Below are 13869 nucleotides of genomic sequence, written 5' to 3'. Positions count from 1 at the left end.
ATCCTTTATTGGGAGTGGTAGTACTGCAAAGAGGTCTGAGTGGATGCAGGTGTCAGTGGGACCTATGTTTGCATCTACATTGCTGGCTGATCAACAATGACCGTAACTGGGGCAAATTCCCACTGCAGACAAAGCTTTAGAACAGGGGTTCTCAAACTGGGGGTCACGACCCATCGGGGGTCGCAAGCTGTCAGCCTCCACCCCAAACCCTGCTTTGCCTCCAGCATTTATAATGGTGATAAATATATAAACAAGTGTTTTTAATTTAGGGGGTGGGGGGTTAGGTCACACTCAGAGGCTTGCTATGTGAAAGGGGTCACCAGTACAACAGTTTGAGAACCACTACTTTAGAAGGACAGAATGACAATGCCTTCAATTGTTCGTTATCACTCCAAACCACTCAGGATGTCAGCTGGCTCCAAACAGAGTCCATCCAACCCTCCTTAGGGCTTGGCTACATTTGCGAGTTAGCGTGCATTAAAGCAGCCCTGGGTGCCCGAGCTCACTACCTGTCCACACTGACAAGGCATGTAGAGCGCTCCGACTCTGTGGCTAGAGCGCTCCTGGTACTCCACCTCAGTGAGAAGATTAACACTTGGTGCGTCTTGGCTGAAACGCCCAGGCATCAGTGTGAACAAGGTGTCGCATTACTGCGCTCTGATCAGCCACCGGAAACATCCCATAATCCCCTTAAGTCAAGTGGCCACTCGTCATTGTTTTGGAATCGCTGCAGGAATGCCCTTTGAAAGCTCCGTTTCTGACATCCAGCATGCTTATCTGCTCTGAGACAAAGCAAACCATTACTATGGAATGCTGTGTGAGAGAGAGAGAGAGGGGCAAGGGGGAGGAGGGGGTCTGCTGTTGTCTGAACTTACAAGACAGCATGCCGACATGCTCTCAGCCCCCCAAAAACCCACTCTCTCCCCCCCACATACACAAAACACACTCCCTGTCACACTCCACCCCCCACCCCTATTTGAAAAGCACATTGCAGCCACTTGCATGCTGGGATAGCTACCACAATGCACTGCTCTCTGTGGCCGCTGCAAGAGCAGCTAACGTGGCCACGCCAGTGCGCTTGAAGCTGTCAGTGTGGACAAACTGCAGTGCTTTCCCTACTGCGCTCTATGAAGGCTGGTTTAACTCAAAGCGCTCTACACCTGCAAGTGTAGCCATGCCCTTAGACAGGATAGTAGCTGTGAAGTAGGGAAAGCAAGAAGATTATCTAGGCTTCAAAGGACCACGGATCAGAGAAAATTACTTGAGGATCAGGGATGTGAAGCAGCACAATACTTACCCAACTCTGAAAACATCAGCCAGCTTTAGGAAAGCAGAATTAATGAGAATCGGGAATGGATATTTCTGAAAGAGCCTGGGAAAACGGACAACAGCTTCACATTGTTCCCCAAGTTTTCCAGACCTGAGGCCTATGTGAAAAACAACAATTATTTTCTAGCAGTATAGCTATGGTTTTCCCTGAGGAAAGACTGAAAAACTCAAGATTATCTAGAATAGGAATAACATGGAGCATGACAAATCTAATATAGGAGGTAAAATGGGCTATTTACCCTCTCAAGTAAAACTTAAGGGCAAAGTTAATGAAATTGAAAGGTAACAAATCTGCAACGAATAAAAAAGACACACTCCACACACATGCACAATGTAATTAACCCACGGAACTCACTGCCACAAGATACCATTGAGGCAGAAAGCTTAGCTGGATAATTTAGAAAGGATTAAACATCTATACAGTTGGCCCTGATCCTGAAAACACCCAAACACATTTAACTTTACTCACATGAGTAGTCCCATTGAAGACTATAGGACTACTCACATGAGCAAAGTGACACACATGCTTAAGTGTGTAAGATTAGGGTCTTGGATACATACATTAAAATATGTAAAGACAGGGTAATTTTGATTTTTCTGAAAGTGTAAAGGAAGTTAAACATTCTTTCTGCAGAGAATATTTAAAATGACATTTTTGATACTTTTATGCAGTGTCTAATGTCTCTTTTGGTCCCTATCAATTGAAAACTGAGTCATCATCAGTCTTCCATCATTAACTAATGAGCAGGATAACTTTCAAGCAAAATACAAATATACTTATGAATAGCACTATTTAGTCACTAATTGAACTACTTTTTGTTTCCTTTTTGGTACTACAGAAGTCACTTAAGGGATTCACTTGACAAATATTACTGAGGTATTAGATACATAGAATAAGGGCAACAGAGCAAGCACAGAGCACAATCTTGCGAATTCCACACCCTGGCATTCTGTCAGCTCTCCTACAGACTTCAATCCACATTCACTTTGTTAACAGTTATTATTAAACATGTATATTGCAGTAGCATGAGAAAGCTACAACTAGTTTGGGTCATGTTGTACTTGACAAGCTCTTCACATTAATTATTTTTTCCCAAAAACAAATAATTCTATTCAGTCCATAGCTTAGAAGTGCTCTTGGATTCCTCACCAACACCTCTCTCATAGCTCTCATATATCAGCATCCAAGTTCACCACTTTCTATCATTTCCAGTTGGTTAGAAGATCTGTCACATCCTGGCAAAGATAACCTGGCCTCAGTTATTAATGCCTTCGTCAACTCTTAGTTGGACTACAGCAATGCAACATAGATAGACGTGAAACCTTCAGTGCTTAGGAAACTCCAACTGGTACAGAACGCTGCAGAACGTTTCATCAGCAACAGTGGCTACCACAAACAAACCAGACCTGTCCTCCACTCCCTACACAGGTACTCAATGGCCTAGACCAGAGATAGTCAATAGGTGGATCATGTGCCAAATCCACACCACGAGACACTTTTGAACACACTGCAAAATCTTTTATTTACTTATTATTGTTGTTATTTTTTATATTATTTTCTCTGGAGTCTGGACCTTGACCAAGAAAGTTGTACCTTTATGAAAAAATATATTGATTACCCCTGATCTAGACCCAAGTATCTAAGGGTAGGTCTCTACTCCAGAATTACTTTGATATATCTACGTCACTCAGTGAACAATTCACACCTTGGAACCACTTAGTTATGCCAACCTCAGTGCCAATGTATACAGGGGTATGTTGGTGGGAGGGTTCTCCCACCAATATAGTTACTGCCTCTTGCAGTGGTGGATTAACGATGAGAAGGTGAGGGCTCTCCCCTCACTTTAGAGCATCTGATGCAGTGTTTTTAGTGTAGACCTGCCCTGTGAGATCAGCCAAAGCTCTAGGATGAAGACTGTGGTTAACAACTTCTCTTCCCTGGCATAATAAGGGTGAAGCTAATCTGTGCAGGAATCATAGAATATCAGAGTTGGAAGGGACCTCAGGAGGTCATCTAGTCCAACCCCCTGCTCAAAAAGCAAGACCAATCCCCAATTTTTGCCCCAGATCCCTAAATGGCCCCCTCAAGGATTGAACTGATAACCCTAGGTTTACCAGGCCAATGCTCAAACCACTGAGCTATCCTTTCCCGCAGTTTGCTCAAGGGCCGGCCCAACAAGACTGTGCAATGAACTTTCACAGGAGCTAAGGGCCACCACAAGCCACCTTCTGCTGTCAGTCCAAGGCACGTTTCTCTGACCCTGCCGTCACTAACAGGACCATACAGCTACACAGATCTAATTAAAATGAAACCCCACCCAGGAGCCTCTCTGGCACACGGGCAGGGGACGAGAGAACGCGCAGGGGGCAGAGGCTAGCCGGCCAGTGGGACGCACGGCTGGAAGGCGCTCGGATGCTGCGGGGGGTAGGGGCGGGAAGAGCAGGAGAACCCACCCGGGCCAGAATTCCCGGCGCTGCCCAGAGGGCTCGGTCACACCAGGGGAGCGGCAAGAGGCGGTGGGGTTGGAAACGCCCCGGCCGGGCGCCGCCTGGGCGCTCTATACTGGGGCGGCACAAAGGACCCGATCGCAACACGAACAGTACCAGGGGAAGGAGCCGCTCAGCCCGGCCGCTGGCTGCAGGGCTCCGGCTCCGCGAGGGAGGGGCCGCAGCCGGACTGAGGGAGGGGGCACAGGGCAGCGTGTCTCTGCGGCCCGCCTCGTCCTCCTCTGGGCGGGCCCAGAGCGGGGCCCGGGAGAGACACCCCGCGCGGCCCAGCCCCTCGATGAGGCGGGGCTGCCACTACGTGCCCGCGCACGCGCGCTGCGCTGCCACAGCAGGGCGGTGGGCTGCTTCTCCCTACCTTTGTCCAGCTCCATGAGGGCGGAGTTGGCGTCCAGCTCTTGCTCGCCGTAGCCCGCGTCCGCCAGGAAGGACTTAGCGCCGGAGGCCATAGCGCTCCTCGCTCCCGGTACTAGCTCACAGCACGGCTCGTAAACTCAGTGCGCAGCTATCAGCGCCCCTAACCGTCACCTGCGCATGCGCGATTCGCCACACCACCGACGGGTTTAGAGCGTGCGCACGCACTGTCACGTTCCCGCCACCGCGTTTGGGGACGCATGCGCTGTCACCAGCTGCACACCACACGTGCGGACCCAGCGAGCCTCATACTCCCGCCACTGGGTCTCTCGCACATGCGCAGCGCGCTCCGGTAGGTGCCCCTGTGCAGTGATGTGCCACTACCCACCGCCTTCACCGTAGCGCCGGCAGCATCTACCATGGGCAGAGTGGAAATAGGTGTGGTCTCCTGGCCCCGCCCCGAAGCCACCGCCCAATGGGAGGTAGCGGGTGTGGCCTCTAGCCCCGTCCCCGTCGTTCTGTCCAATGGGGAGTGGCAATGGAGTTTGGCGAATTGGCGGGTAGTTCGGGTGGCGGGAGTGGACGGTCGGGGCTGTGTTCGTTCCTGTCCCCGCCGCTGCTTGCGTAACGGGTCATGCTCTGCCGCTCGCTCCTCCACCGGGCCCAGGCCGGGCCGCAGCGTGAGTAACGGACCGCGATCCACGGGCCCGACCCTCCGCTCCCCGGGATCCGGATCCCTGTCTCCCGCTGCGTGAGCCCGCAGCTCCTGGGATTCCCCGCCCGCTCCGCCGGACACCGCCCGCCCGGCTTCGGCCCCGACGCGAGGGGGTGGGTGCCAGGGCCGCGGGGAGGGAGGGCAGGTGCCTGTTCTCTCCGCGGCGAGCGGGACCGATGCACGGGGTGTGTGTCCCTCGCAGTGCCGCCCCTGGTGCTCTGTCCTTCCTTGGACAGCCCCACTGCTGGGGCGCCCCCTCTCTGGAGAGATCACCCCACGGGTGGGTCTGTCCAGCCGGGGAAGGGGCTCGCAGCTACCTATGATGATGGGGTTTGTCTGGCGCATCTCGATAAGACGTTTCTAACGCGGGGGGTGTAGCGAATGGTATAGCAAATGCCCCGCACAGGTCGTGGATTCTTCTGTTTAGTGTTCAAATTATGACGAGTACTTCGGCTCCATGACCAAGTGCAGAACCCCATCAACGTGGATGAGTCCACAAAATGTGGACAAGACCTCTGACCCAAGGAAGTTAGTGGGTTTCATTTCAGCCACTCAAAATCCTGATACATATCCATCTTTTTCTTATTTTTAGGTCTGTCCTTGCAATATCCCCTACAACACCTCTTGGATTGCTATCAGTGTAGTCAGCAAGATGACCACCTTTCTTATGGAGAGATGGGAATGCCAGTTCCACCTTTTGGTTGCACCTTTTCTACAGGTAAGTGTTCTTTTCTGAAATTAAAATACTATGCTAGAGCCAAAGCTGTGCATATGGATAGATATTGTAACCATTTATTTTGAATATTAAGTTTCATAAAGAGTTCCTTATTTTATATCAAGGACAAAGTAGATGACAGTTAATGACACATCTATTAGAGCAACCAATAAGGTGAACTGAGTAACACTATGATTTACTTTGGTATACTAGAGCTATGCAGCACAATGGACTGTGGGAAGGATCATGGGATTTCTATGCATTTTAATAAAGTGTGCTCAGTTAAAGAATTTAAACGCATTTACACATTTTAACAGCTTTTGATTTCAGCCTTGTCTAAGGCAAAGTATGTCTCATTAATGTGGAGCTAAGATGTTTGCAGGTTTAAAATTAGGCCAGTTGGTCTTGGTTCATAAGTAACTAGGACCTGAAACAGAGTGACTAGTAGTAAATAGAAACTGGTGAGGAGGAAGATGTGCTACTAAAATCCCATATGTATCCCTTCTTACTAAATAAAAAACCTTTTAAGTCTTTCTATGAGTGTAGCATAGGTGAAAGTTGCTGGCTTATTTGACAGCTCTGGATACCGAAATCCCTATCTGCTGGTATAGCACTGACATTAGGTGTGCAAGTTTTTCCACACTGCTCCTTCTGCCCCAGTCTCAACCCTGGCCTGGAGGGACCACCAAAGGGTGTAGAGGATAGTTCATTTTTTATATTTATTCAACACTGTGAATAAGGTGACAGTCAGTAGTAAGAGTGGTTAGGTGCTGGCTTTGGTGATGAGCATACCTGTCCATGAGAAATGAACTAAGTCAACTAATTTTCCATGGACCATTGGGCAGCTATCAGGTGGCCTTGGCTCTTGACCACTATACATTTGGGTTGGATTTGTACCATCATCCTTGAGAGGAGACTTTGGCAGCACTAGTTCCCTGAGCAATCCAGTCCCCCTTATATGCTATTTTCCAAATCCAGAGGTCATGCTAAAAACCTCACAGCATCAAATAATGATAGGATATCTGTTTCCTCTGCACTTTGGAATTTGTTATTCTGTCTGCACTATCAAACCATTTTGCGTAAAAGTAATATTTCAACTAACAGATTTATTCAAGGAACAAATATATTAAAGAACCCAAATTACTGTGACATTGAGTTAACTGATCAAATCCAAGACCTTACTGTGAATCTAGGGAAGAAACTCTTTCTAAAACATTTGACTCATAAAAGTTAAGGGGAAATTAAAGGCTCATTTTGCATTTAGAATCTGTAAAATTGTGGGATAAAATAAGTCAATAGAATCATAGAAATGTAGGGCAGAAAGGGACCGTTAGAGGTCATCAAGTCCAGCCCCCTGCACTGACGCAGGACCAAATAAACCTAGATCACCCTAATAAGTGTTTGCCCAACCTGTTCTGGGCAATGACGGGGATCCCAAAACGTGCCTTGAAAGCCTATTTGAGAATTTAACTACCTTATCATTAGAAAGTTTTTCCTACAATTTAACCCAGGGGTTCTAACCATTTTCCTTTCTAAGGCCCCCTTCAACATGCTATAAAAACTCCAGGGCCCAGCGGGGCAGGGGGTGGGCCCTTGGACATAGGCATAGTTTGACTTCTATTTGTGGGGGCAGGCGCCGACGGGGCTTGGGCCAGCTCCGCATGGAAGGGTACATGGTGGCAGCGTCACCTCCACCCTCTGACTCACCTCAGTAGACCACCCAGCCTGTCTGAGTTGTGTGTGGTGGGAGTTCAGCTCAAAAAGTTTGAAAACCACTCAGGATACAGAGAGGGGGTAGTTAGGGACTGTGTGCAGGTATGGGGGTAGCTAGGGGCTGTGTGTGGTCAGGGGAGTAGCTTAGGGTGCAGGAAGGGGGTAGCTAGGGGCTGTGCACCAGGAGGGCTCCCCTGTGGTCACTGCTCGCCAAGGGCTCTGCCAGCCACAGAGCCGGGTCCCCCTGCCTAGGTGGCTCTTACTGGCTGCATGAGCTGAGGAGCAGCTGCAACCCCAGGCCCCAGCAACGGGAGACAGAATGCCGCGGCTGCCCACTCCATGGCACCAGCCAGAGCAGCAGCTGCCAGGCTCCGGCTTCCCGCCTCTGACCTGACCAAGGGGCAGGGAGAGGAGGAAGTGGGGGTGTGTGGAGCTGTCCTTGGGACTGCTCCGCTCTGGCACTGTGGGGAGGGGAAGCAACCAGTGCTTGGGGCTTCAGCCCCATGACTCCTGGCTCCAGCCCCACGGTGGAGGGCGCCAGGGCTTCTGGCTTCAGCCCCACGGCAGGGGAGTCCATGGCTCAGGCTCTGGGTTCCAGCCACGGGGTCCCGCAGCCCCCCAGAAAGGGCTCAAGGCCACCCAGGGGCTACAGACCCTCGATTGAGAACTGCTGATGTAACCTAAATCCCCCTTGCTGCAGATTAAGCCCATTACTTCTTGTCCTAGCTTCACTGGATATGGAAAACAATTGGTCATCATCCTCTTTATAACACTCCTTAACATATTTGAAGACTTTTATCAAGTCCCCCTTCAGTCTTCTTTTCTCAAGACAAAACATGCCCAGTTTTTTTTAACCTTTCTTCATAAGTCAAGTTTGTTTAATCTTTTATGATTTTTGTTGCTGTCCTCTGGATTCTTTTCAGTTTATCTACATCTTTCCTAAAGTGTGTCGCCCAGAACTGGACACAGCACTCCTGCTGAGGCTTCTCCATTACCAAGTAGAGCAGAACAATTACATCCCATGTCTTACATATGACACTCCTCTTAATACCCCCCAGAATATTAGCCTTTTTTGCAACTACATCACATTGTTTACTGATACTCAATTTGTGGTCCACTACAACCCCCAGATCCTTCGCAGCAGTACTACCATCTAGCCAGTTATTCCTCATTTTGTTGATTTTTTTTGCATTTGATTTTTTCCTTCCTAAGTGTAGTACTTTGCACTTGTCTTTATTGAATTTCATCTTATTGATATCAGACCAGTTCTCTAATTTGTCCATTCTGATATTCTTTATAAACTACTGAGGCAGCAGGGGACTAGTAATTAGGAATATCTGAGTTCTAATTGTAGCTCTGCCACCATCTCACTGTAACATTTGGCAAGTCATGTAAGCTTTCTGTTTTCCCTTTGGTAAAGTGGGCTATTCATATTCTGTTATAGAGCATTAATGTTTATATAGTGCTTTGAAGATGTAAATTGCTATGTAAGTGCTAATTACTTTTTCCAAAGTTGTGCAATTGCTGTGTATTCTATTTAAGTAATTTGTTTGCAGTTCTCTTTTGGGAAGGAAACATTGAGGTAGCTATTTAATATACAAAAAACATAACTTCCAATCATTTGTCTTTCAGCTTCAGATCTGGAGCATGTACTTGCAGTTGCAAATGAAGAAGGCTTTGTTAGACTTTATGATACTGAAACCCAAAACAGTGGCAAGCAGATCTTTAGAGGTAAGTGTAACACAGAGCAAGATCTGAACTTGATGTAAAAAATGGGCACGATTTGTTAGAAGCAAAAAGCGCTTTCGCTGTGTTGACTAATACTTAAATATGGGCAGTACTTGCATTCCTTCTTTGTAATTTCATGGCTTCTGTTTTTAAAGCAGTAGTGTGGGCATGTCCCTAGTATTGCTCTTCTAAACAAATTGTCCCATGTTGCTTTTAGCACCCGCGAAAAGCTGTTGTTGACAAGCCACAAAATGTAGTCTTTTGAATGTTGGATTAAAAAAATGTTCATAGTTCTCTACAAGTGAATGTCACACTTCAGTGTGTTTCCAAGATGCCTACTTTTTGCATGGTCTGAACTAATCTTAGCCTTTGTTTTTCCTTCAGAGTGGCTGGCTCACTCAAATGCGGTCTTCGACCTTGCCTGGGTGCCTGGGGAACACAGGATTGTAAGATGACTTGTGCTCTCTGACTTTATTTTTAGTGCTCTGGTGAACGATGCAAAGAATGACTAAATCTTTTCATTTCTTCCCCTCAAGGTTACAGCTTCAGGAGACCAGACAGCCAAAGTGTGGGATGTGAGGGCTGGTGAGCTGCTTGGCATATGTAAAGGTCATCAGTGCAGCCTCAAGTCAGTTGCTTTCTCTAAATTTGAGAAAGGTAAATGTTCATGTTTCTCTCCCCATTTCTTTTTTAAAGTAAATCTTAGTGCTGATGAGATCTCTGGAGGCCAAAACCCACTGTTTGTAGCACAGGCAGTGCCCGAGTAGGCTTTCTCACACTGCCCTTCCAATGTGGCTCAACTGTGTCCAGTAGAGACCTTCTCTGGGGTGAAAGTCTGGTTAAGTTTCCAGGACCACTCAGTTTTAGTGGTCTCTGGGCTGAAGTTGTCAACAAGGGTGTCTGTGCTATGTAGTTATACATAAGGAACTGTAACAAGGGTGGCCAAACCACAGTTTATGAGCAGCACGTGGCTTTTTTACAGTTAAAGTGCGGCTCGTGGAGCCTCCATCGTGCTTCCCCCTGCTTCTCTGTCCACCAGACTGGGGGGTGGGGTGGAGCTCGGGGCTTCTGCCCTTCGGCAAGGTGGTGGGGCTAGGGGCTTCTGCTCTGAGGGGAGGGGGGGTCTCGGGGTTTCAGCCCTCCAGGGAGCACCTGCCAGGGCTTGGGGCTTCAGGCGGTGCCTCCTGCAGGGCTGAAGCCCTGAAACTGGCAGGCGAGCTTGGCTCTTGAACTTCTGAAGATTATCATATGCGGCTCAGAGGATCAGTAAGTTTGGCCACCCCTGAACTATAGTAAGATTAGCTACTCCTGCATGGAACACCAGAAAGCGATTTAATGCTGGTAACTTCTTGTCATCACGAACCTGAGCCAAATTTAAGCTATTAAAGTTGGAGGTCCCCTAAGTCATTCAGTTCTCCTTGAACATTCATACGCTACTATCTTCAATTGTTGCCTGTGGGTCAGTTGTAATAAGGAAAAACCCACCAATCTCCTTTGCCAAACAGTACCAAGCAGCAGGCTGCCTTTCCTCAGATTCTAAATCTACCACCTTAGCAGTGAGCCTGCAGCCTTGAGATGTGGTTGCCAGGTTTAGGGCTAGGACAGGCAGATGACGCAGGGCATTGTCACAGAGATGGTGCCACCCTGGCTTCAGTTAATCTTCTAAAATGAACATTTGTAACTTTTTGAAGCTAATAAATATGTTTCCCTCAGCTGTCTTCTGTACTGGAGGCAGAGATGGAAACGTCATGCTCTGGGACACCAGGTGCAACAAAAAAGGTAGGTGAGCTTTCAGATGTGTGTAATGGGGCTGGTGGTTTGTGTTCCGTATTGGAGCTTATTCTTTGGGGTTGATGCAGTTTATTGCAATACAGGCAAAGCCCCTTAAACAGGACATGAATAATTTGGGGGAAAAGCTGCTTTAGTGGGAGAAAGCCAAGGATCTGATTTTTCTGTATTTAATGGGTATTACCACTTTCATGGCACTCTCAGATTTGCCTAAGTCTCTGTATTGATATGTTTTGTGGGCCATAATTACAGAAATGTAGGGCTTGAAAGGGACCTTGAGAGGTCATCAAGTCCCACCCCTAAGATAAGGTTGGACCAAATAAGCCTTATCCCTGACAGGTGTTTGTCCAGCAATTCTTAAAAACCTCCAGTGAGTGGGATTCCACAACCTCTCTTGGAAGCCTGTTTGATAGTGTAACTACCCTTATTGTTAGAAAGTTTTTCCTACTATCTAACCTAAATCCCCCTTGTTTCAGATTAAGCCCATTACTTCTTGTCCTGCCTCCACTTGACCCCCCATTTTGTAGTTGTGTATTTGATTTTTTTTTTCTTTCCTAAGTGCAGTACTTTGTACTTCTCTTTATTGAATTTCATCTTGTTGATTTCAGACCAATTCTCCAATTTTTCAAGGTTATTTTGAATTCTAATCCTGTCCTCCAAAGTGTTTGCAACCTCTCCCTTCTTAGTGTCTTTCAACCAGTTGTACACCCACCTTTATGGTAATTACATCTAGGTCACGTTTCCCTACTTTGCTTATGAGAATGTCATGTAGGACTGTGTCAAAAACCTTACTAATATGAAATCGCTTGTCTTGCTTCCCCCCATCCACTAGGCCAGAAACCATGTCAGAGAAGAAAATAAGATTGATTTGGCCTGATTTGTTCTTACACAAATCTGTGGTAGTTATTCTTGATAACCCTGGGACAAAAATTGGGGATTGGTCCTGCTTCAAGCAGGGGGTTGGACTAGATGACCTCCTGAGGTTCCTTCCAACCCTAACCTTCTATGATTCTATGAACCCTGTTATCCTCTAGGTGATTACAAATTGATTGTTTAATAATTGGTCTGTTGTTCACAGTTAGAGTTGCTACAAATTGTTCTCAGCTGCTGATCAGTGCTTTTGCTGTCCAGACTCTCAAGAGGCCCATCTGGAGGAAACAGCTCTTGGTGCATGCTGTTCTCCACACTTCCACTATGCCTTTGCTCTTGCCAATCAGTTGGGGACTTCAACTCACTGGATCAGGCAGGGAAAAAAAAAATTGTTAGAGAAATGTCCAAGACCAACCAGAAAGGAGAGTGTGTGAGGGTTAGGGCTGTGAGCTCATAGATGGCCTAACTGCTGTGATTTCAGTGAGTACTATCAAAAGAGGAAAGATCTGATCCAAGAACTAGCTGCCTGAGATTTTACTTTACAGTTGTCTGACTCTCATGCAAGAAATGATGCCATAACATTGGTTTTAAACCTGTTCAGCATTGACACATGGGCAAAGCACCCTCACTAAGCTGCACCATATGTGACAGAACTCGGGTTAGTTGTAGACCAGTCAGATGGCTTTGTAAGCTGCTCAGACACCACGATGATAGGTGCAGGAGTGATGAATGAACAAAAAACTGAGTCTCCTCAATGAAATTTATCAGCTTCATTGTACTTGGAACCAGACTGGAGAAAGCACTACAAACGTACTGTGGGAGCAATCCTGCACTGGACTAGATGATCATATGTATTTCCCTTCACAATTTAGCTAACATTAATGAAGTGCTATGTAAGTGCTAACTTTTAGAAACTTGACACACACTGTATTTAATAAACCTCATGACTGCATGTTGTTAAATCAACAGGATTTAAATGTATTAAACTGATACTTCAGTGAAATTAATTGTAGAACTCACTGTCCTAAAGGGCTAACCATGGTTTGCACTTCACTTAATCAGGAAGAATTTAACCTATTGAAGAGTCCTGACTGAATGGCAGCTATTGCAATATATGCTCATGTTCTTTGTTTCCTGCTTCTATTCAGTATTTAAAATAATTGAAAATGCTTGTTTGCAGAGTATATGAATGAAACTAAAGGTCACTCTCAGTTCATTCCTAGAATGTATTTCTACTCTGTGTCTATTTTTATTAAAACTATGGCTGTAAATGGGAGCTAATCTAGCAGTAATAAGTGAGGCTTCCTGGAACTGTCTTTCAGATGGATTTTACAGACAGGTGAATCAAATTGGAGGAGCCCACAACATAGTAGACAAGCAGATACTCTCCAAACCCAAGAAGAAAAAGCAGAATCTCAGAGGACTTGCCCCTTCAGTGGTAAGAATTTGGAAGGTGAAAGAAATCTAGGACTCTACTTCCCAAGATAGCATTTTGTGTTGTGGTAGCTTTGCAAAGTAATGAACAAGAGAGCATCTCGACTGGGGAGAGCTATCTAGTTTGAATGGGATAGAAATGCTGATAAGCTTATCTTTTTCAAAGCCTGATCTCTATTGTTGTTTTATAACCAGACACTGTGATCAATTTGGGTCACCTGTGTTGGAAATTAAATATGAGATCCAGTTATCCTTGAGCAAATCGTATGTTCTTTCTTCCCCGGGTATGTGCTTGTGTTTTTACTTTGGAGGGATCAGTGCCCAGCATTACTCCATTCCTAGGCTTCTAAGATTTTTCAGGAAGCTATTCACACTGTCGTGCTTTTATATTTATAACTCATGGGAGTAAGAGTTGTGCCTATTTCATCCACTAAATGCAATGGTGCGAGAGCTCTACTATGTCTAATCTGCGAGGAGTGTTTTCAAATCTTAGCCCAATCCCATTGACCTCTGTGGGAATTCTATTTGCGGGGCGGCTTGAACCCAGTGTCCTAAATTGCAACTAGCGCTCCTGGGCCTCCTGCCTATGGTGACTAACTTGCTGGGCAACAAAAACTTTGTGACCGTGGTGGAATCCAAGGACTGAGCCACTACTAAAGCAGGACTGTGGCTGGTTAACAGTTTGGCAGAACTCAGAATGAATCTGTCTGGGAGGAAG

General features: G+C 46.7%; 2 protein-coding genes across 6 annotated transcripts in view; one reads left to right on the top strand and one right to left on the bottom strand.

Moving 5' to 3' along the window:
- The window catches only part of INTS7 (integrator complex subunit 7), a 130411-nt gene that overhangs the window by 31951 nt on the left and 84591 nt on the right, over window positions 1–13869 (bottom strand). Inside the window, exons 1-2 of one of the 3 annotated variants that reach the window (XM_074949291.1) lie at window positions 4193–4401; window positions 1298–1427 (exon numbers count right to left, since the gene is read on the bottom strand). In XM_074949291.1, the coding sequence (XP_074805392.1) occupies window positions 1298–1427; window positions 4193–4283 (221 nt within the window). In that variant the 5' untranslated portion in view covers window positions 4284–4401. Of the gene's footprint in view, window positions 1–1297; window positions 1428–4192; window positions 4402–13869 lie in introns of those variants that run through there. The other 2 variants (XM_074949292.1, XM_074949293.1) reach the window with 2 other exon arrangements.
- The window catches only part of DTL (denticleless E3 ubiquitin protein ligase adapter), a 33155-nt gene continuing 23734 nt past the window's right edge, over window positions 4449–13869 (top strand). The window contains exons 1-7 of one of the 3 annotated variants that reach the window (XM_074949297.1): window positions 4449–4540; window positions 5496–5621; window positions 8964–9062; window positions 9444–9505; window positions 9596–9716; window positions 10773–10838; window positions 13040–13155. In XM_074949297.1, the coding sequence (XP_074805398.1) occupies window positions 5579–5621; window positions 8964–9062; window positions 9444–9505; window positions 9596–9716; window positions 10773–10838; window positions 13040–13155 (507 nt within the window). In that variant the 5' untranslated portion in view covers window positions 4449–4540; window positions 5496–5578. Of the gene's footprint in view, window positions 4541–4737; window positions 4869–5495; window positions 5622–8963; window positions 9063–9443; window positions 9506–9595; window positions 9717–10772; window positions 10839–13037; window positions 13156–13869 lie in introns of those variants that run through there. The other 2 variants (XM_074949295.1, XM_074949296.1) reach the window with 2 other exon arrangements.

Source organism: Natator depressus, chromosome 3, assembly GCF_965152275.1.
Source record: "Natator depressus isolate rNatDep1 chromosome 3, rNatDep2.hap1, whole genome shotgun sequence".
NCBI classification, from domain to species: domain Eukaryota; kingdom Metazoa; phylum Chordata; order Testudines; family Cheloniidae; genus Natator; species Natator depressus.
The sequence above is the reverse complement of the archived record's forward strand: the minus strand, read 5'-3'. Positions and strand labels throughout refer to the sequence as shown.